General features: G+C 36.4%; 1 protein-coding gene across 1 annotated transcript; it reads left to right on the forward strand.

The window, feature by feature from the left end:
• The first annotated feature begins 1,319 nt into the window (after window positions 1-1,319).
• Window positions 1,320-22,951, forward strand: LOC135078823 (uncharacterized). Its single transcript, XM_063973379.1, has 4 exons — window positions 1,320-1,459; window positions 20,145-20,227; window positions 20,752-20,869; window positions 21,269-22,951. Exons 1-4 carry the CDS (start codon window positions 1,402-1,404, stop codon window positions 21,487-21,489), a joined length of 480 nt encoding a protein of 159 aa, XP_063829449.1. The 5' UTR covers window positions 1,320-1,401; the 3' UTR covers window positions 21,490-22,951.
• Window positions 22,952-24,372: the final 1,421 nt, after the last annotated feature.

Genomic DNA, 24,372 nt, shown 5'->3' on the forward strand with positions numbered 1-24,372 from the left:
TACTATTGCAGAAAACGTTAACTTTTTAAAACTTAATGTGCCTTAATACAAAAGACTTAAACGCTTAGTTAGTTGCTACGCTTTAGCAAAATTTAATTCGTTCGTTCGTTCGTTTCAGCCGAATGACGTCCACTGCTGGACAAAGGCCTCCCCCAAGGATTTCCACAAAGACCGGTCCTGCGCCGCCGCATCCAGGCACCTCCCGCGACCTTCTAAATTCTTCTAAATCCTTCGTTTGTCAAAAAATACAAACTTATCTACGCAGAATTCTGTTAGCTACTAGAAATCTGTGCACATAGTAAAAAGCGCTTTGATCTGAATAAAATCAACTTTATTTACCTACTTTAAAACTCTCTAAATTTTCTCTCTAGCTGGACGCACTTTATAATCGGGCATGGGTAATTTACACTTGTCATCATATGTGTATCTAAATATAATATCTGACTGACTGACTGACTGACTGACATAGTGATCTATCAACGCACAACCCAAACCACTGGACGGATCGGGCTGAAATTTGGCATGCAGGTAGATGTTATGACGTAGGCATCCGCTTAGAAAGGATTTTACGAAACTCCACCCCTAAGGGGATAAAACGGGATCCAAGCATCGTACGCGGGCGGCCCGCTAGTAATGTATAACGAGTTAAAGTTTACATACAGCTTTACCATAATCTAGAAATCATATAAAAGTATCACAGAAATCGTGTATTGGCAAATAGCAATGACTAAAAGTGTCTTAAATACGCCGGTCTTGAAGAAAAACAAACGTAAACTTGCACGAGCCTGAGGAAAATAACAAATATCTTGTTACTATGATACATAATTATGACGAATGTTTACTTGTCTATTATAATACCTATTGTAATTTGTGCTTGTTTCTAGCACAATATTATAGAATATTATTGCGGAAACTTGCTCTCGTCTTTTATAATATTACTTATGCAGGATGATGTTGTTATCAGTATCCAATTTTTTTTAATAAGCTCCATTATAGAACAATTTAAAAATATCTTTATCTTAATTTTATTCTTAATCGCGCTACTTCTTGCGCAAAAAAATTTTTTGAAAATCTAATTCACAGGTGCCCATATCTTAATTTTTAAAGGTTAGGGCTTATTTTCGCGTACCATTATGTTTATTAAGCTTTGTAGTTAGTATGTAGTACGTATGTAATTTACTGCATAGAACTTAAAACTGGCATACAGGTGCATTCTCAAATGCATGGTCATTCATTCAATCCCAAAGATCCCACTACCGCCTAAAGGGCCCACACCCTACGTAGTGTAAATGCGTTACCGGCGTCGGTCCGTCGGGCGGGCGCGGCATTTTCTCAGTCAGTCTCCATCGTCCGTGTCAACCGATCAGCCGTCCCATCCCAGTGCTAAAATACATTACTACCATGGCCCGAACCGGAGTTACACTGAGCGTCGCCTTACTACTGGCAGTTTTCGAAATCGGTACGTTTTATTTTGAATTTATTTTTAAAGCGGCCAGTGTTGTCACCGATTTTCCGATGTAGGTTACACTGTTGCTTTATTTGTGTTTAATTGTTTTGAATTTAGAACATGAAGATATCTTTATTTTTTATTTGTGCGTGACTAGAATAGCCAGTGAAATTTGTTGTCGTCGATCATTGAACATAGAAAAAAGGTTATACAGCTTTTTATAAGCTTAAAATCTCGTGATCCGTTGCTTGAGTTGTAATCGAACTTATCAAGATCTAGAGATAAAGGCAAAAGTCGTAAATATGTGTGATTGTGTTCATAATACTGATAACAAGTACGTGTAAGCTTGTTACTCGTAAAACCTACACATACTTAGCTTTGAATCTTATCGTAAACTTAAGCAACTGCGTCTTAAAAGTTTTAAGTGCGTAGAACTTTTAAAAGCTTACCTGATTTATTCCGACTTAGATTTTTTAACAACATGTTTTAGTTGAATAGTATTTTTAATTATGACTAAAAGCAGTTGTAAAATCATAAATATTGTTTAGATTTAAAGATGACCTTAGGAAAAATCCTTCGAGAATTTCGTATTGCTGAGAGCAGTGATGTCATGCGACCTTCACAGCATCGGTGCGTGTCGTTGGCAGAGAATTGAATAACAATAAAGGTGACTTAATAATAATAAAAAATACTACACTACACACATTGTGATTACACACATTTCAAAAACGTCATATACTTTGGCCATAGAGTATGGAAATGCAGCTGATATTCTGGGTCGCGTTGTTTATACAGCGATTTAAATATTGTATGTTCTCTAGGAGAGATCTCTCTGGCGTTAAGACCGCCTGAATTGTGCCGATTTGTTATAGTTGGTGTAATTGTTGAGTTTTTGTGTGTACTTATAGTTCTTAATCAGTCGAACATATTAACACATTTTGTTAATTTGACTTGCTGATTTCAATACTTAGATGTAGAGTTTGTAAAGCTCCAAGAGTTTAATTAAAACATTGTAAGTATACCTACTTACATATTAATAATCCTTAGGTACGTATAAAAAACAATAACAAGAACATCTCAACAATATTTAATTTAATTCAATAACTTATCTACATGTAAAGTAGATATTCGTAGTGGGGCACTTTAATACAAAAATATGACACTTACTTTATATTAATCAGAGGTAATTAATATTTAGTAAGTACATTATAATAATTGGGACGCAACAATCAATACAATTAGCTACCTAACTATGAATTAACATACCTTTATAATTAGTCATAATAATCAGATAATGACAATTATTTAATTAAATCGGAACTAATTAACTATATTTTCTATGAAAAATATCTTTATCTACATCGGTCAAAACAAAATACATAAAGATAACATTTATTACTCTGTTTTGGCCTAAATCCGACCTTCTTACATCGATTTACTTAAGGCCGACATTTACATCTGAATTGATAGCGGTAGGCAGAATGGTCGAACATGCCTTCAGGAGGGTTAGAGTAGGCGCACACCGTTGATTTTTAGTTGGCCGATAGTTGTGCCCGATTTTAAATTATATGAAGAATCGGCCAAATCGAAACGGCGTAGTGTGCGCACTCCCATACATGCCCATACTGATCAACTGCCCGACTAAAAACTATCGGCCGACGAAAAATCAACGGTGTGCGCCTACTCTTATAGTAAAATTTGACCAATATAGGTACTGTAATTCTATTGATATGTAACAAAAATACTGGCCATTCAGTTTCGGTTGCACTTTTTATTAAAAAAATATTTCGTTCGTTTTTTAAACAACAACCTAATGTAATGTATTAACGTTACTAGTTATTTTATATAGTTTTAATTGTATACGTAATTCTCACAGCCAACTGTTTAATCACCAACTGCCAGTTATTGTAAACTAGGAGTTGTTTTACATAACAAAACGTCTTTAACCAGGTGTTAAAAGTAACCTTACTCGTACAATAGCTTACACCTACTTATTACCTATTACAAATAGGTGATTAATTAAACTATGAGTTCATACATAATTAGTAATTACATGAAACCAAGCGCGTACTACGGTTACTCACTCTAGTAATGAGATGTCATCCTCATAATTAATTATGTCATGGATGATACTAAAACTGTTTACAAACTATAATGGACCAGCCATGATTTATTTAAATAGGCATGCTAATAAACAGGTAAATCAAAAGATGTTTGTTATTGACTAAAGTTCTGGATGCAGTTCTAACAAAAAGAGTTGGTTCTACTGAGGAAATACGATAACAAACAACAACTTTTCTTTGTGTATGATATGTATAAAAAGAAGCTCCAACCAATTTTCAACATCTGAACTGCTAATAATCATGCTTTCTTTAGGTAAAGATGCACAGTACAGGTCCATTGTGGAAATCTTTGAGGGAGGCCTTTGTCCAGTAGTGTACGTCATTTGGCTGAAACGAACGAACGAACTCTGTATCTAGTGTCCTTTTCCATTTAACGGACCACCCCGTATTAAGCTAAGCGTGAGATAGGCTGGAATAAGTCCAGTACTCTATGACCTTGGGCAAAATTTGTCTATGTAGATGACCACATTACAATAATGGTTTGAACAGTAGCTCCGTTGTAGGCTCATACTTAGGCTGAGTTGCACCACCTAACTTTGACCGTAACTATAATGATAACCGGTGTTTTTTGTATGGAGTTTGACAGATTTTTGACGTTTGTCAAAGATAAAATAAGATGGTGCAACCCAGCCTTATAGTCGTGGGCCTTGACTTAGTTTAAGTTTCCTTAACGCCATCTGTTCGAATAATACTGGTTTAGGTTTTTATGCGTATAAGCCTCATTTAATGCTAATTATTGTCGATGCCAGGAGAAGCTAACGCGACTATTCCCACCTCTCGTTGCACTCCCACAGCTGCAACTCCTGTGTAGCCAGGATCTATAGCTTGACCGTTAATAAAAAAGCCAACCAGTGAAGGTCAAGTTAGTCCCGGGGAAAGTTAAACTGTCATTGGACTCAGAAGAACATTTGAGTTAGCGAAGTCTTCCAAATTAATCGCTTACTATAAATATCAGGCGAAAATTACTACGTAGCTTCATGCAGACACCATCACCTAGCTTCCATTCGATTCCATTGTAAGATATGCTGCGTCCTATATGTGCCATGCACCTGTTAAGTACATTGCAAGAAGTCAAGATATCCTTCGTTCGTTCGTTTCAGCCGAAAGACGTCCACTGCTGGACAAAGGCCTCCCCCAAGGATTCTTAAAGGTATCCTTACCTCGACCATTTTTCCGGTTCGACTATTCACCCAAAGACCGACTCTACCCACCACCACTTCAAATGTTCGGCCCACTTTAACCGTAGACGTATTTTATGCACACAAGACAATTTCAACGGCACTTTTAGGCAGGTATGATCAATAAAGCCTAGTTTTGTGAAATGCACACAGAACTTAACATTGAATGCAAAGAGTATTCATTTCAGCTTTTTAGCAAAATATTATAACGAACAACTGAATTTAAAATAAATTTGGTTCATATAGGAACATATAATTCATTCAACTGTATGCAGCCTCCTTTTTTGTAAAAAATCTATAACTTTTCATAAACCAAAACAGACTTCTAATGATTATTTAGCACAAACAAAAGTATAAAATGTTCGTTAACTTATGTTTTGTATTATAAATAGTTTGACGTATAGGTAAATAAAACATTCCATTTGTTCGCATTATGTCTGTCTGTGTGAGATCATCATGATCAATGTCAAAATGACGAACTAGTTGACCAAATCACTACTTCCATTTAAGACAAGGTCAAAAGTCAAATTTATTGTTTTGACAGCTTTAAATAGTCCCATTGCAGTGAAAAAAAACAATGGAAAAGATAAATAAAAGAATGACTAATGAAGAGATTTGATAATCTAATGATGACTAATATCATCATTAGATGATAGAAATGAAGATAAAAATAAGCTTTTATAATCTTTAAATACGTCTGAAAATAATTGACTATTTTATCTAAGAAGGATATGGCGATCTTTAGTCATTGTGTTTCAAGATAAAAACTTTTTGTAAATATTACACAGTGGGGCATAAAAACGGACCTAATAGGTACAGACTATGGCCATAATGATCTCATAGCCGAAACAATCTAAATGATAATATGAGACAAATTAACAAAGGACATTGTCAGAAACCGCCTAAAAAACCGCCCAAAAACATTAACCCATCATAATTATTTTCTATTTTTTTTAATACATTAAGCACCCTTTCATTCTAATGGACACTTAAGCATTGAAAAATTAAATAAATAAGTCTTTTAACGTTTATTCTATAATACTATTACAACTTCCGGACGTTTTGGTGCGTGGCATGGTCTAAAACCTATCAAGTTCCATAATTTTTGCCGATAAAATCTGTACGAGGCATTACCGTACTTTATTGCTGGGAGTCCATGTATAGTGATGTTCCTGCGGCCATCATAGACAATAAAATATCGATTTTGAAAATAAAATAAATCGATTAAACTGCTTTGAAGACTAGATTTGCGTTAAAAGCTAAAAAGATATTGACAGTTTGACACTATTACAAGAAGATATCTAAAGTGTCCAACTGGTCGAAGGTCGTAAATAAAATAAAAATAATTAGGACCATAAACTGATATTCATGGTATCATAACTGTAAAAGTGTCAGAATCCGATGTTGAATCCAATGCCAGTTGAAGTGTGAGAAACATATATATTTTTTTTTTATGTGACAGGAGGCAAATGAGCAGACGGATCACCTGATATCAACCTAGTATAGTTGCCAGTCTCTCATAATCTATGCCAATGAGGGTTTTCGCGATTGAAAAATCCGCCAGATGGCAATACGTAGACGTGAGGTCCAAATGCTGCATGATTGGTTATTTTTGACATGACATTGACAGATATCCACCAATCATGCAGCATTTGGACCTCGCGTCTACGTATTGCCATCTCGCGGATTTTTCAATCGCGAAAACCCTCATTCATAGCACATGTATAATAATAGACCAAATGAACTTTTATAGATTGTGAAAGAGAAGATAAAGATTTTATTATTTTATTAAAATCTTGCCACGAGGTAGTTTTTCAGTAGAAACCAGGATTGGATAATCGCTACAGGCAAGTATCAGAACATTTTATAAATATTTTTAATCGATTATATCCATGTGAATCGTTTTAATAAATTGTCATTTTACTTTTTCAATTAAAACTTTTTCAATCCCTAGTCTTGTCAAACTGTCATAATGTCAACAAATTATAAATGTCACGTCAGTTGACTCAATTTCAGTCTTCTGTGCGTTTATTGTATTTTTATTTCAATGAAATAGTGCTAAAGGGTTAGTACTAAAACTGAAAGCCTTTTTTCAGAAAGAAAACCAATGTGGTGCCCTTATTATTCATGCTGTTTGAAAGTTACAAGTCAGTGATACAGAGTTGCCGACATTATAACTCCGTAGTGATACCATACCAAAGAAGAAGTTTTCCTAAACACTTGTGTTGTTTTTATATGTGATCGAATAAAAAGGATTAATTCTACTGCTCAAATGGAATAACTTATCCCAAGAGACCGAATATAAAAAAAACCTCTCCATAGAAATTATCACCATCACGAGGATGTGAATTTTTTTGAGAATTTGATATTGGTCCTGTAAGAAAAGTAGTTGTATTTCAGTAGTAGAATCAACCCTTCTTGTTTCATCAGCAAGAGTAACTATAAAAACGCCCTGTAGGTAGGTATTATTAAGCTGAAGAGTTTGTTTAGTGTCAAAGACTGTCACACAGTGTAACTTAAATTGGCATATTATGATAATGAACATAAAAACTTAAATAAATATTTATGTTAATATTTTTTCTATTTATTTATTTTCCCAAAGCTTCACAGTGACAGCTGAAACAGCAATACTGTTAACAAAACAGTAAAACTAAACTTGGAACAAACTGTTACAAATATGAGGGGTTTAATATTTTACAAATTAAAATAAAACCGCATGTTGCTTTACTTTCTCGTATAGGTAATAAATGTAATTAATGGCTAGATTATTAATGTTACTTTGTTACCCTCAATAGTGAGGAAATCTTATAAAATGGTAACCCTGATTTTTATTGTCATTCAAGTGCTCTTTCTTCGCATAGGCTTCTGTGATTTGGCCAAGGGCCACACACATTGCGATAACATTATGCGACATTGATTTGACAGCAGCGGAGTGAAGTCTTGCGACTATGCAAAATGATACCCTGTAATCGTAGCGCATACAGACATAGACGGGGCGGGGCACATAGCTCGTAGAGCTGATGGCCGCTGGGGCAGGAAAGTTCTTGAGTGGCGACCACGATCCGAAAGACGTAGCGTGGGCAGGCCTCCCACTAGGTGGACCGACGATCTGGTGAAGGTCGCGGGAGGTGCCTGTATGCGAGCGGTGCAGGATCGGTCTTCGTGGAAATCCTTGGGGGAGGCCTTTGTCCAGCAGTGGACGTCTTTTCGGCTGAAACGAACGAACGAACGATACGTATTACCACTATTTACCAGACATTACTATTTATTGCATACTCGCCGGATTACACGTAGGAGCACGCGCGTAACAGCTTCGGCCTTGCATTATTATAAGATCTTGTTCCGCCCTTTTACGAACTTCCTCCGTGAGGATATCCCCGCCGAATTCTATGATGAACCTATCAAAAGTCATATTCTGCAATGTCAACCCACCACAAGGTGGACCGACGACCTGATAAAGGTAGCGGGAAGGCGCTGGATGCAGGCCGCTACCAACCGTGCGATGTGGAAGTCATTGGGGGAGGCCTATGTTCAGTAGTGGACGTCCTGTGGCTGAAATGATGATGATGATGAAGAAATGAATGAAAATGACAAATCTTCGAACGTGTATAATACCGTGCCAAAGTAATCATATAATTTTGGCACCTTAATAACTATTGCCGTTTTTGTTGTAAAGATCATGCAGCGCTACTTGCGGATATTATTGGAAAGAAAACTATGTGGGCTCTAGATCTGAAGCCGCTTTAACGAACACGAAGTGCTCATACAATGCGGCGTATTTTCTTCCAGTCTTTAGTCAGGACTTTAGTCGAATTAAAACCCCGGTTGAACGTGATATAGCCGCACTAGAATACGATGCTTTTTTGCATAATCGCAAGACTTCGTTCCGGTGTCGACCGAATGTTATCATGATGTATGTGGCCCAGGGGTTACCGTAGCCGCTAAGGTTTGAAACTTCTTGCTTAAAATATTGTAGTCTTTGGCATAGACTACGATGGTAGTCATGGAGATAGGAGTTTGTTATCTCGTGTCAGATGTAAATGGTGAAAAGAAAACTCATGATTCGTGGTATTTTTTATGTAATATGTAGGTATTTTATAAAAGTGGAACCCCGAGTGATCTCCAAAACCCATTCTATTATTATATACGATTCGGCTTCGATATCTATAATACAATAGGAGTTTATTTCATGTGTCAGATGACAAGGGTGGAAACAACCTACGATTCATGTTGTTTATTTACGTGCAATATGTGGGCATATTGTAAAAGTGGAATGCCGAGTTGTATTTCTAAAACTTGTTCTATTATTTTATACTATTTGGCTGCGACTCGGCGTGACGACAATACAAAACATTTTTCGCGAATCGGTGTTCATACATTCACACAATACATTAGACGCCATGTTGTCATAAACGACATATTATAAAATCGCTGTGATTTAATATTCTTAATCATTAATTTTATGGCAAGTGTCCATCAGGAATCATTGTTCTTACACACAGAATCGTATTATTTCGCTTTCGGGTAGTAATATGTCAAAATTGTTGGTTCTTTAGGCGAACAATGTATGGAGAACGAACATTGTCCTTTATTGAGCAAACAAACAATATTAATTAACATATGACTTTAAACTGTAAACAAAAAAATTAAAGAGATGTGATTATGTGCAAAAGGTTGTTGTAAATAAAAACTCAAATAATTACAGCTAGCTAAACAATGTGACATCATTATGTTAGTTCTAATAAGTGATATTTTGCAACAAATCTGTGTTCTTGACTGTATAGTTCTTGCAACTCACGAAGGCGAGTGAGCTTTACTAACTTGTGTGTGTACGTGTACATGCACATAACGATAGTGTAATGTATATCAAAACGTTTGAAAAATAGGTTAGATGACAAAATTTCAATTATTTGTCCGTCAGACAGATAATTAGAAAATATTAGACTCATATTTTTAATTTTCTTTCATAATTAAATAATAACAGTGCTACATCGAGTTGAAATGGCGCGTTACGTCTCGATTGAGTAGATTTTTTACTCAAAAGTGACGTCTCGCGACATTTCAATTCAATATACCTAATACTGTAATTACCTATTCGATTATGAAACATATTAAAAAATATGTGTCCAAATTTTTTTTATTATCTGTCTGACGGACTAAATAGAATTTCGATTTCATTACCCAGTCATCATCCCTACTATACTGACTTACCTTCCTACTCGTATTTATTTGCGAACGTGTGCGTGCGAATATGAATCACGTCGTTCCGACATCTTTTAAGGTTGCTAATAAAAAGTCGCAGCCGTAGTCTGACTTCAGATGGACTCATTACAGCTTACAGATCCTTCTAGACTTTATTGGCAGGGCCTAAAGTTAATTTTTCCTCAGCAGTGACTGCGAGACTGGGCGACGCGGCGTCCTTTCGAAATATTATGTTTGTTGTCTACATACTAATTAGTTTCCCTGTTAGAAGGTAAGGAAAATTCTTCTCTCATGCCTGAAATAATAATAAACAAGGTCGTTCCTTGTAATACAAATAATAATTATGAAGTGCATTCAATTAGCTCTTTCAACTAGTTTCCGAGCCAAACTAATCTTATTAGTACGAAGTTATTTATGCTTACAATTTACTTATTATTACAGCCATATTTTGTAGCAATTTAGTGAGTCTTAAAAAAGTTTGTAATTAATTAATTTAAAGCTTGAAAAACTGCACCTAAAATGAGTATAGCAGGCCAATTAAATGTTCTCTCCCAGTCAACCTTTGGGTTAATTAGAAATTGGAACCATATTTATTTATGTATACTTAATATTCGTATCTTCATGGAGAATTTGGACAATTCATGACATGCCTTCATCTGTTTTGGTCGCATACATCGTAGAGCGCTCTATGTACGCGGACTGACGCCCGTATTCACAAACGATGCTTGCTTAATTGAAGCAGCGAATTGAACGCACAGAATAGAGCTCTGTGATTGATTCGTGTGTGACTCTGTGCGTCCACGCGCACTGTGAGACCTCATAGTAATGTTTGTGAATACGGGCGTAAGAGACCCTTTACCAAGCTCAACACTTGGTACAACTGTTGTTAGTTAACTGCGCACTCGAATGCGACTCTCCCTCCCACTTACCCGCACAGCTCCCCGCGTTCGTCCAGTCCGCACCAGGGCGTCGATGTGACGTCACGGCTGCCAGGTGCGCAGTTAACTCGACCGGGTTTTACTTTGAAACTTGCTTATTTACATTCAATAGTCTTCAAGATATTCTAAATCTCCAAGTTATGATTATTGGTTGGATGAGTCACAAATAGTTAAATATTCCAAATACGATAAAGGTAGATAAGGCTTCTCAAAGAACAATCTACACAAAATACCTGAAGATTAAATTTCTTTAGAGGCTTAGTTGATATGCTATTTTGGGGTCCAGGACTTGACTGATGATCAAATGGATGGAAATTCCTCTATCCCATTGCTATAAGAATTTTAAGATTACATTCATTTCTATTCTGGACGTGCAACAAACAAAAATGAAATGCAAGAACAATAACAGATAATGCTCCATATTTTTCAATTGCGCATTTTAATGTAATGCGAGTTTGTGTCAAAGTTATACTTCTGTTTACGTTTTAAGGAGAAAAATGGAAAAAACGCTGTGCCATAACTAGGACACCTTACAAAACGCTATCATGTACTGTTTTTGGGTTCCTGCCAAGATTGGTAAGGAAAAAACAAAACGCGGAATATTGCGGGTAGGATAAAATGTTGCTCTAAGATTAAATGGCCCCATTATTTTAAACTTGGGCCTTAAGACTGTTAGAAAAACTTATTTCTCGTTATTTATTCTTTTCAAGTGCTTCAAGGCGGGATCTAATTTATAGCAGCCGAATGGTTTTTAATCGTTTAATGTGCTCATGCTCAAATCGGTCATTTTATGCACCATTTCTATCTTTAAATTGTTACTAAAAGAGCTTACTTGTATGAATGCACACACGGCAATGATGGTAGAGCAAGCCAAATGAACAAAAAGTTTCATATAATTGATTACAAAATTTATCTTTTTTCCTGTTGTCGCGAGATTGGCATTTGCATTTACGTATGTTGTTAATTAATGTTGATATGCAATTTAAAAAAAATAAACATATCATTACATGGAAAAAACCATTAACAAAGTTATCAAGTATGTGATTAAATGCACAGCTACGAGTATGTAGAGAGAGCACGTAGAGATGAGCTGTGGTAGGAATTCAAAGGTTTGAAAACATTTTTGAGCGAATGAATTGTTTATTGTCACCATTTCTCATTCACAAGTTAGCTAAAGTATATCGGCGTACAAACAACTAATATTTGCTTAAAATATTATCGTATTGTCTCCACAATATCCACTGTGTTCGATGACATCATGGTATCGACAAGTCAGAATAAACTAAGTATTTGTCGTTAAATCGCACCTATTTATTACATCTACTTATGGTACAGTCTTTAGGTTTTAGCGTGGTCCGCACCCACAACTTTATTTTGAAAACAGTGGAAATCCTTACTCGCATACAAATAATACTACTACCATTCTAGAACGTTCGATTGAGATCCAATGCGTAATCGCCCTCAGATTCATATTGCCAAAACCTGTTAACTTGTAGTTTGTACTATGACAACACTTAGGCCCAGAACACACGGTGAAACGCAACTGCAACAAAACTGCAACTTCTAGTTACTTTTGAGTTGCATCTAAGTTTCTGCCATAGATTCCGTTGAGAGACCACACATGATGCGACCAGTTTGACCAGTTCAAATCGGTTTCAAACTGGTCGCGTCATGTGTGGTCTCTCAACGGACGCTATGGCAGAAACTTAGATGCAACTCAAAAGTAACTAGAAGTTGCAGTTTCGTTGCAGTTGCGTTTCATGGTGTGTTCTGGGCCTTAGTCTTTATGTTGTTTTATTGGAAAGATTGGAAAGATCAGTAGTTAACTGTGAATGGCATCATGGCGCATCAAAACAATGTTTGTTTTGTCAAATTTTAAACCGGATCTCGAAATCCTGTTTGTAAAAACGAGGATCAGATTAGAGACTCAATTAAATTCAAGGATTCTAAACTAAGGAAAATAAGGTTTTACTATAGGGTGATTGCTACAGTTATTGGCCCTTTAAGAGCGTTGTGTAAGTTAACTTGTGTAAAATGTAACAAAAACTCGACTTTTGTTTACTTTTTATATTTTATTATGAGAAAACAATATTGCTGCTATTTAAGCTAGTACCTATTTGGTGTTATACGATAAAAATTACAATAATAATTTTAAAAATATCAGAGATCACATTAAATTTAGCTATTGGCCCCAAAAACACAGTAATTGGCTCCTAGAAGTACAGTTATTAGCCACCGAAAAAAACCCATAAAAATCACTGAAACTTCACGCTTTGTAATCCTAACTCATTTTGTCTTTCCTTAAGATTAGCTAAGAATTCGTCATCAGTATCACTCTTATCGATTTCTTCATCTATCTCATCATCGTCAGTAGTTCCTTTTTTTATTTTAGCAGTTTTCTTTTCTTCAGCTTTCCGTTTTCTGTCCTCTCTTTTTTGTTCTCTTTCAATTTTCCGTTCCCTTTTTTCTTTCTCGAGGATTTCTTTTTCTTTAGTTTTTTCTTCCAGAATCCTCTGATATTCTGGCCTGATATATTTCTCTTCCCTTTTCGAGCTGGCTCTAGGGGAATCCGTAGAAAGTCCTTCAAGACTTGTTTTTTTTTTTGCCTGTTGGCGTGATCCAAGTTCATCTTGAATATCTAGGTCTTCTAAAGTTTCTTTACAGTTTTCGTTTTCTATTTCTATTAAATCAAAGTTGTTTCGTTCTATTTCTTTCAACTTAATGTACGTTTTGGTGATCATTGTCTTTTTTTTCGTCAATTTAGCCGTTAGTGGGTGTACTTCTGCTGTGATACTAATAAAAGTATTGGTAGTCCTAGTTTTTTCCAGGTCGTCAAATTTTTTTTTCTGTGTTCTATTTTCAGATAACGCTGCTTCATTAACTGTTATTTCCTTTTCTTGGGCCAACGGTTCATCTCGATCTATGTCTACAAGTATCGCATCTTCTTGGGTCCCAGTTTTAGGGTCTTTTGTCTCTCCTAAGTGTCTCTCTTTTTTATCTCTAGTTTGAAGATCTGCTATTTCACTTATAGCTTCAGGTTCATCTGTAACTTCCGCTTCCAATTCATTTTGCTTATAATAGTCCCACAAACGATAGAGAATAAAAAAATGTTCATTGTTTTGCATTTCAGGTATTAGGTATTTGTTTTATTTTTTAAACTGATTACGTGTTTCTGTTCCAACTACTTATACCAACCTTAGTATACTGTGGTACCTACGGCATCTTGTAACAATCTAGGTAAAGTAAATCAATAAAAATAGTTATTGGCCCTGCATAAGTGTCAGTAATTGGCCCCCCGGCTAATTACTGATCCCAATAGGTTAGGACGTTAGTATTTTAATATCAAATATTTAAGGGTTAAATTAACTTAATCTTGAATAAAAATACAATAAAAGTAAAATTTAATTATTGGCCACCCATGGCCAATAACTGAAATAAATTGAAACGTGGTATAGTTATTGGCCGGTATAATTTTGAAGTTATTTTATTCCAAAACAAAGTAACTTAATCTATCTACATAAGCTACAATTTCTCTCTTTACAAAAAAACAGTGAAAAATTACTATAACAAGGAAAAACAATTAAATTACGAACAATATTTATAAATATGTTCCTTAAAATTTTGACAAGCATGCGGCTACTCGGACGACTCGTTGTCGAAAGAAAGCTTCTGCTGTTTAGAGTGCCATCTGTTCTTACTCTGACATACTAAATTGGACAGCGTATTGCTCAGAGAAAGTATGTGTGTCTCTTTTCCACTCTTAATAACGTACATATGCTTGTTTATTTTTATTTTAGTCAAGGTGGCCAATAACTATGTACAGGCTAATTACTATAGCAATCACCCTACTTAGAGAAACTAACTTAACAATAAAAGACTTTTATCTATGTTCTAAATCTAAAATGTAACCAGTAAAGTAGTGTAGAGTCTTTATTCTATTTCTAGTGTCATGGCCAGTATGACCTTACTTTATCTTACCTTAAACGTATAAGTCAAATCCACATGTCTGCTTAGGTCCCTCGCCCACGGCGACTTTTTGTAGTGATGCTGTCGCGCGTTTCGTAAACGAGCGACAGCATCGTCGCTACTAACGCGCCTTAGTCGCATTTGCAACGCGCTACAGAAGTGATGCCAATGCGCTTCTTCACGGCGATATGCAGTAGCGATTCTGTCGCGCGTTCGCATCGATAGTCACAATGCGGTCGCCATGCTGTAGCACAGAATAGTTAAATGTAGCGCGTTAGTAGCGCGTTGGCATCACTTCTGTTGCGCGTTGCAAATGCAACTAACGCGCGTTAGTAGCGATGCTAAAATTATCGATGGGCGAGGGGCCTTATTAAAAACACATTGTTCCTCATTAAAACAGAAAGGTTATCTTTTATCTGTCTGTGTTTTGATTGTAAAATGTACGGATGACTACACAGTCTGATGAGCTGACTGTACCTATCCATATCACTTGTTCCGAGAAAAGGTGTGTAGTGATAATAATAATAAAAAGCTTACATAATAAAATTGCGGCGAAAAACTTCCAATAAAAATAATTACACATACCTAAACGTTACAGAGGTTTTGGTACAAGTATTCACTAAAAAGTGTTTTGTTTGTCTCAGTAGGCATTGTATTCTTTCAATGAAGAACAAAGTTAGTCCCAATAAAATGTAGGTATTCATCTTTTAGATCAGCAAAAAAAACCTGCAATATGTAAAGGTACTAGTATACTAGTCTCTAGGATGGCCACTTCACTAATCGCTTTTTAGATCACAGTTAATATTAGTTCAATAATGAACTTTCAAGCGAGAACAGGCGTTCTAAATTAAGAACTAGGACATTATTCTTAGCTTTGGTTCTGTAACAGTAGAACTGAGCCCTTCCCAGTAGCATGATGTCATGGACGATTCTAAAATTGAATATTTAACCAGGCCTGTTCATCTCCGCGAGTTTACATCAAAAACAAAACACGCACGATGGCCCACCTACAGGATACTATTCGACAAGGCCTCACATACGAGCGAACATTGACTCACGCACGCGTATTCTTGTGTATGATGGAAGAAAATAAAGAAAATGGTGTACTAAATACTGTGCAGTATTTAACTGCCTAAATAATAATAAAAACACAGAATGTACTTTTTTAAGTTGCCTCAAGACACTGACAGGTAAATAAGTCATCATCATCATCATCATTTCAGCCACAGGACGTCCACTGCTGAACATAGGCCTCCCCCAATGCTTTCCATGTTGATCGATTGGTAGCGGCCTGCGTCCAGCGCTTCCCTGCTACCTTTACGATGTCGTCGGTCCACCTTGTAGGTGGACGTCCCACGCTGCGTTTTCCGGTACGCGGCCTCCATTCCAGAACCTTTCTGCCCCATCGGCCGTCAGTTCTGCGTACTATGTGCCCTGCCCATTGCCACTTCAGCTTGCTAATCCGTCGGGCTATGTCAGCGACTTTGGTTCGTTTACGGATCTCCTCATTTCTGATTCGATCTCGCAAAGAAACACCAAGCATAGCCCTCTCCATAGCACGCTGTGCAACTTTGAGCTTCTGTATAAGGCCTATAGTGAGAGGCCACGTTTCCGAGCCATAAGTTATCACTGGTAATACACATTGGTTATATACTCTAGTCTTCAGGCATTGAGGTAATTTGGACGAAAAGATGTTGAGGATGAACATGGACAAAACGAAGCTTATGTCGAATGTCCATGTTACGCCCTACCCAGTTTCAGTTGGGAGCTCAATTCTCGAGATTGTCGACAAGTATGTCTACCTCGGACAAACGATCCAGCTAGGTAGGTCCAATTTCGAGAAGGAGGTCAATCGTCGAATCCAACTCGGCTGGGCAGCGTTCGGGAAACTACGCAACATCTTTTCGTCCAAATTACCTCAATGCCTGAAGACTAGAGGTAAATAAGTAGTTAATATTATTAATGATAATTCATGCTAAATCATGTATTTCCTCCGCCATTTTCCGCAGTTTGGCACCTCACGTCACATCATTTTACCGAAGTCAGCCCTATAACAAAATAGTAATAGAATTATTTGACAGCACCGTAAAAATAAATGTTACAAATATCATCTGTGCTGTGCTTGTCTACATGTTTGGCTTTTTACGGTCTTGTCCGGCCTGTCCGGCTTTTTATTATGCAGGCAAAAGTCGACCCACAGAATAATATGAAGCGCAGTAAAATGATGTATATGATGTTGGGCAACCGATGATGATAGTAGTCACTCGTGAGCAATGACACTAACTGCACCCCCCCTCCCCCCTCACATGTCCGGCTTTTAAGATAAAATGTCCGGCCAAATGAAGCACAAAGGCTTTTGTGTTTTTGGACCTGGCAACCTTAGACCCGGCGAGCTTCGTACCGCCTATGTTCACGGGAAAACGATTCTAATGTTGAGATAATTTTTAGAATCGGTTCAGTAGTTTCAAAGTCTATCAATACAAACAATCAATTCTTTCCTCTTTATAATATTAGTGTTAATATTTTAATACTCGAGCAATAGAAAGCTGCAGTATTAATAAGGGAATTTAAATTTCTATTTAATTCCAAACCAATAAGGAAAGGAGTAGAATCCTTTGAATAATCATCTAAAGATAAACTAGTCACATCATTATAGTTTCTAACGTGACATCATGCCACCTCAATACTATTTAAGTACCAACACATAATCAGTACCATTGGCTCATTGGTATTGAAGGCTAACAACTTTGAATCGAGTTGATACTCAGCTTCGTTTTATAGATTGTTAATGCAGTTATATTACTAATGCTTTTTGCACTTCATTGTAGGTACTCATTTCTACATTCAATTCAAGCATGATCTCAAATATTTGCTTCTTTCACAGACGAAAAATTACAGAGCTTTGAAAATGTTTCGGACCGTTTACTTAAAATTAACACACACATGGCGTGCATTATGTTTATGACAAAATCTTTTTTTTTTTTTAAATGTATTGAACCAACAGGATAGTAGTACTTTCTTTCAGGTATGAAACTTTCTAAATTGGAAATTCAGATTACTCGTATTATCTACGAAAAGCTCGATATTTTGACTGCTTCTTATACTTACGTAGTTCCGTACCCCAAGTGTCCACAATGAACTCTATTAACATTACATACTGTCTTTATATCAATAGATTCTATGTATGAACCGTAAAGCCAGCGCGTGTTTCGCCCTACACAATCAACAAACCATGTCAATTTTTTTTTGTAGGCAATTTTGTTGTTGAATGTTGAGATGTTTTTGTTGAGTGGTAGGGCTAAACGCGCTGGAGACCCGGCTTAGTAGAATTGTACAAATGTACACAGTGTGTTACAAAAGTCGCTACCAAATCAAATGAAAAAAAAAGTATTTCGATACAAAATCAAATACATTTTCTGCGAACGGATGCGAATTGAAATACGCCTTCAAACTAAAGCTCTGGTCTGGACTTTCAGACTTAATAAAGATATACGCCGTATATTATACGGATTATTAGGCTGTGTCTCTTCACTCGTAATTGAAATAAAAGAGAGGACGAGAAAACTGTGTCAGGCCAAACATTTACCGCAAAAACAGTGCCATAAATTCCCAGCAACCACTTGTAATAACTTTGTTTGTTCGTGTCCTGGAACCAAGGAGAAGTTCTCTTCTAGTCGACAGGACTATTTTTAATACGGTGGGTCAGTTTAACCAGCTCTCAATATGTATAAGAAACTTATTAAGGTGTAAAAATGTCTGTTAGTAACGAAATGTGTTGATGAAGTTATTTGGATTCCAGCGACTAGGCCCGTAGACCAAGCTAAAAGTGGGCCAAGTCACTGGAAGACTCGAAGTTAAAGAAGTCTTTAAATAATAATAAAAACTTGTTACTATGGTCCAAGGGTTAGGCTCTCTTCGCGTAATTCTTGGATCGATTCCCAGTACAGTCATAAATCAATGAATAGTTAGAAAAAGAAACAATTATGACAAGTACTCCAGGGGGTAGATACATACGTTCATTCTTTTTTAAAGTACAAATCACGCGATAGAAGTTTTTTTTTCTCTACACTATAGTGTGCTAAATCATAGTGTTTATTAATCCGTCATGATAATAATAATATGCTTCTTCTCTTGACGATGGTATACAAGTATCTTTAATGAGAATGATAAAAAAGTATGTATCAACTTTCTGTCCGGTTCTTGCACAATTTTTACTACAGGTATATGACGACATTTTTTCATGAATGTACGGTAATTCCAAACTGTAAATAATTATTAAATCTCGGCGATAAAATTAATTATGATTATACTGTCTTAATAAATGAGCGATTGTACCTTATTAATCTATAAATAAACATTAGTTAATAATAATAAACTAAATAATAAGAATAAATAAACGTTGATCTTATTGTATAAGAAAATAAAATAAAAATCGCTTACGAATATCTAATTCGTTTGAAATTATTGTAAGTACATAGGTATATGGAGTCCAATTTATAAGATGCTTCCGTAAGTCGAAGAAAAAACTCTATGGATTTGCATATAAAATACTTATGTTCCATCAATAACGTAAGCGTCTGGGTGTATTAAATTGATGGAATTCACTGATAAGTTTGATAACACAATAATAATTTCCTGTGAATTAGATAATTTTTAACAATCAAAATGATAACTTCATTGAAGAAATAGGCGATAAAAGAAAATGTCATAGCGAAAAATATTTTGTAGCGATATTTAACAAAGTATTATGCTCTCCAAGAGGAACAAGCAAAAAGTAAAGCAGACTCAATGAATTCAATTTGCAGACATGACACTGGAGTCTTTATTTGATTACTGTTTAAGTGCGAATTGTCGGAGACAGGTCGTAGAGAGCGACTAACCTCTTAGCTCCAATTACTCGTCGCAATGTGTAACAGTGTAATAATTTAATGTCCCTCGGACATGGTAGGTACACACACTCAAAACATAGATACCTGTCAGTAAGCGCTGTGCGCGCGCGTGCATATCCTATTTCAGGTACCTACAGATTATTCTCTAACAAGATTATAGTAAAGTAAAGTATAAAAAACAGGGGCCGAAAGACGTAGTGTGGGCAGGCCCCCCACTAGGTGGATCGACGATCTAGTGAAAGTCGAGGAAAGTACTTGGATGCGGGCAGCGCAGGACCAGTCGTTATGGAAAACCTTGGGGACCTTGGGGAAGATGGTGCAACCCAGCCCTAGTTAATTGGTACAATGAGTACCAATTTGTAACAGGACAGTAGTTAATGAAATCTTTATCATTTTCCCAGGATCCTGCCTTCGTTGCCGTCAGTGTAACAGCCAGAGCGACCCAACATGCGCTGATCCTTACACCAGCACGAAACCTTCAGTGGTAAGTTTCCACACAATACTTACTAACTTTATAAATCTGGACAGACAAACATCAATCCGGCTTTATTAGTCTTTCTGTAACAGACTGAATGAAAAAGATGGGATATTTCAATGAAAGGGCCTCACTTACTAATATTAATATTATTGTATAAATTCTTCCCCAATGTACGCGAACGTATAAGCGGTGGTTGGAAATCGACCATTGCTCGTCGCAGTTCCTAACGGGGCATGGCAACTTTAAACACTTCACGAATTCAAACAGTTCCGTCTCCTTTTTGTGACTGTTCCACTGTTGAAGTCAGTCATGAGCAGTCTGCCCATCATATGTTGTGGGAGTGTGATCTTTAAAAATATGAACGTGACTTATTGCAACATACATCAGTTTCTGCAATTTATTACACCGATCTTGTCGCGACAAGGAAAAAATGATTTTAAGCGATTTTGTTCAATCTTGCTCTACTTGGCCATTTTTAGGTTAATATGTTTAAATAATGAGATAATTAATTGTATCTTCATCAATTCCAGGACTGCTCGACCCAGGACTCCACAAACTACAACAATATGTACCTTCGCAATTTCCTGCCCAGCGAGGCCAACACACACCTAGTGGGGGCGCCCAGATTCTGCCACAAGATTGTCACCCGTTAGTAATTATTACTTATAATAAATATCCAATAGATAATACATACTTTGGACCATAAAATTAGACAAACTCGTGATGTTTTTAGCTAGAAAGTACGACGTTTCTTATCTTGGGCTCGATTCCCAAATGAGTCACAGAAATTGAAGAATGTTTGTTTGGATATTGTTCTCGATTTGTTTAGATATTACAAGCTTCATCAATTGGATCGTCCAAAATAAAATAATAAATTTAACACGTGTGCATTGCATACATACTTACCTACAATTTTGACTCCTACTTTCACATAGATTTAACTATACCAACGCCTTACAGCGGCTCTTACACCATTTAGAATTCAGATGTCAGAACCCTCACGAACAGGGAACAATTTATTAAACAAGACACTACCTACCATTCCAGACACCGGCACAGTAATCCGGGCGTGTCTCGACTCGAACCCGATCAACGTGAACCAGACCTGCCAATTCCTGGACTCGGCGTCTCAGATCGACCCTTCAAAGAAGATCCGCCATTGCAGCGCTTGCAACAAGGACGACTGCAACGGAGCGAGCGCTGCGGTCGCTTCGCTGCCGCTAGCGGTCGTCACGCTCCTCGCGTCGTACCTCTACTACAAACAATAATAACCAACGAGCTTTATTAGTAACACGATGTCATTGGTCACGCTTTTGCTGCTTCGCTAAACGCGCATCACAATACCGATGTGCCAAATCGGTGTATACAGATTGACACACAAAACTGACCTAACTTTATTGTTGATCTTTTTCCAGTTTTATATGTGTAAAGTTTTAGTAGTGTCTCTTGTAGTGGATGTGGATTGCATTACCCTCCTTTGCAGCACGCAATCGGGTAAGAAACACGGGTTAGGTTGTGTTTTGGGTCAATCAACACAAGAACTTAGATCGCACTTGTTTGAAATCAACAACTAGAGGCATTTGTTGTTTGTAGTAACTTTGTATGAGATCATAATGGATTTGGCTCATAAATAATCGCTATCATGTAGAGATCGTCATTTAAACTCTTCAGAGGCCAATGACTCAATCGCCTTCAATAACCGTCCAATACCATTGTTGTTACTTTTGCTTCGTTGAAATTTGTTACAGTAAGTAATTAGGGGTTTTAGATTAAGCTATTTATAGTTAACAATATTATTATTATGTTTACTTTTGTTTTGAATCTCGAAAAGAATCTTTTCCACCCATTGTTATATATCTAAAAGATCTAACAAGATTATTTTATTTTAAGAAACACCATTTACGTTAATACCTGCTTTTGAACCACCATTTTATGTTTACCAAATAATGTTTTATAATATTATTTTAATTTTATTTTTAGGTTATGGATTTACTTACAGTATAACAAGAATCTATAGTTATATGCTTGTTTTGTTTGTAATTTAGGACTCGAAATGTAAGCCGTAAAGCCGAAATATAGCAATAAATAACATAAAAATTAATATGCTGGCTCTAGTATTGTTTTCATAGTACCTACTCAATCATAAGGGCATAACCTCAAGCGAAACAATATGGATGCTTAAATGTAGTTTAATAACTAGTAAGCGAAAAAACTTAAAGGTACAATGATGTACTGTCTGACCTACAGTATATTACGATGCAAGTAAGTTTGGCCACTTTTGGTTTTAGCAAAAACAAATACCCATGTAAAGATAAAATAGCATTATTGTTGAATAAAATATAATTGTGAACATGACTATAAATTGTATGTATGTAATATAAGTCTATAGCTAGGTAGGTATAATGTATAAAACAAATGAGTAGTTGCCTTATAAGAAAATACCTACCTAAAATGTACATGCTGTTTAATAAAAATGTGTCTATAACTAACTATAAACAAAAGTAGTACCTTATCCTTACGAGATGTTTAATTCATATACCTAAAAGACAAATTAAATTACATTAAGTTTACAATTTTTGATCTAAAAGCTATTTTATACGAATTACAAAACACTAAAATTATAATGATTTCCAATGTTTACGATTTCTTGCTAGACCGTAGATAATTAACAGTAAGCATTTATGAACATGGATGTTTTATTTGCGTTTTAATTAAATTACAATAAACAAGTCTTCGTTTTTTATTAAAACAAAGAAAAAGTTTGTGCAAGCCCAGAACTTCGTTATTTTATAAAAGCTGAGAGTTTGTCAGCCGTGTGTCAAGCCGTGTGGTGACGGCAGAGTAGAATACATTTGTCACCAACCCCTACTCTTCCCACGGGTGTCGTAAGAGGCGACTTAGGGACTACACATCAAACAGAGTACGAGCAGCAGCGCTCTCTGAAAAACATCAATCTTTTAAACTGCGATCTCCAACCCGCCTGCCAAGCGTGGGGATTATGGCAAAACCCTCCACTATAGTAGAGGAAGCTCATAGTGCAGCAGTGGACTGTAAAGGGCTGTTGATGATGATGATGAGAGTTTGTCAGCGCATGCTCCCAACGTAGGTGAGAACGTTGGACCGTCATCGAGTTTGGGTCATCGTGGCTTTGGCAGCTATCCTAAAATGCTTGTCTAGCAAGGTTTTGGAACGGTCAAAACTATCTGGTTGATGAAGAAACATCGACCGGATTCCAACAGTTATTCCCAGTTGGAGAAACCTGATGTTCGCACAATTCTCCCATTTGAACATTGTAATGCGTTTAAAACATGTAATTATTCAATCCAATTACAAAAACGATTACACTGTCCTGTTTACTTATTCATGTTTATCTATCAAGAGCCTTGCAATTTTCATTCCTTTTATCTGAAGGGCTTTATCATTTGATAATAGTTAAGTGCAATCATACATAACTAGGTGTTCTCATTTATGGTATATACGGTATGTTGTTTAATTTTACCATCATCATCATTATTATTTTAACCAGTTATGGCCTGAATGAAATTAATAAATAAAAGATAATTCATTTTTTGCATGAAGCGCGCTAAAGAGCATGATCTGCTTTTTACACGACAGCGCCTGAAAAGGGTTATGTTTTTCGCCTATATTGCGTACTTAACTCTTCGGCACGCTCTTTATGTAGCTGAAATGGCGTGAATGTGACTGATATAACTGCACTGACATGTTAAAGTTAACAAAACTTTCAGTTTACGAAATCGGGTTATTGTCTTTTTTTCAGTAAATTAATTCATATTAATTACTGGTGGTGGAGCTGAAAAACTGACGACTGAAAGAATATGAAGATGAATGGATGCTCGAGAGTGAGATACCGCGATTCATGCAGCGCATATTGTTTGCATGCATGATTAAAAATCTACAATGCTATACTTACTTTATTATTATATCGGTAGACGTAGTGTGGGCAGGCCCCTACTAGGTGAACCAACGATCTGGTGAGGGTCGCGGGAGGTGCCTGGATGCGGGCGGCGCAGGACCGGTGGTTTTGGAGATCCTTGGGGGAGGCCTTTCTCCAGCAGTATACGTCATTTTGCTGAAACGAACACCATGTATATTAAAAAAAGTATGGTTTATAAATATAAAGTATAAACTGA

The sequence above is a fragment of the Ostrinia nubilalis genome, chromosome 15 (genome assembly GCF_963855985.1).
Source record: "Ostrinia nubilalis chromosome 15, ilOstNubi1.1, whole genome shotgun sequence".
In the NCBI taxonomy this organism is placed as follows: Eukaryota; Metazoa; Arthropoda; class Insecta; order Lepidoptera; family Crambidae; genus Ostrinia; species Ostrinia nubilalis.

Excerpts from the sequence above, each read along its gene's own strand:
- LOC135078823 (XM_063973379.1), top strand. The coding sequence starts at position 1,402 with ATGGCCCGAACCGGAGTTACACTGAGCGTCGCCTTACTACTGGCAGTT. Across the intron at positions 20,228-20,751 it reads CCAGCACGAAACCTTCAGTG|GACTGCTCGACCCAGGACTC; the intron begins GTAAGTTTCCAC and ends CATCAATTCCAG. Across the intron at positions 20,870-21,268 it reads CTGCCACAAGATTGTCACCC|ACACCGGCACAGTAATCCGG; the intron begins GTTAGTAATTAT and ends CTACCATTCCAG.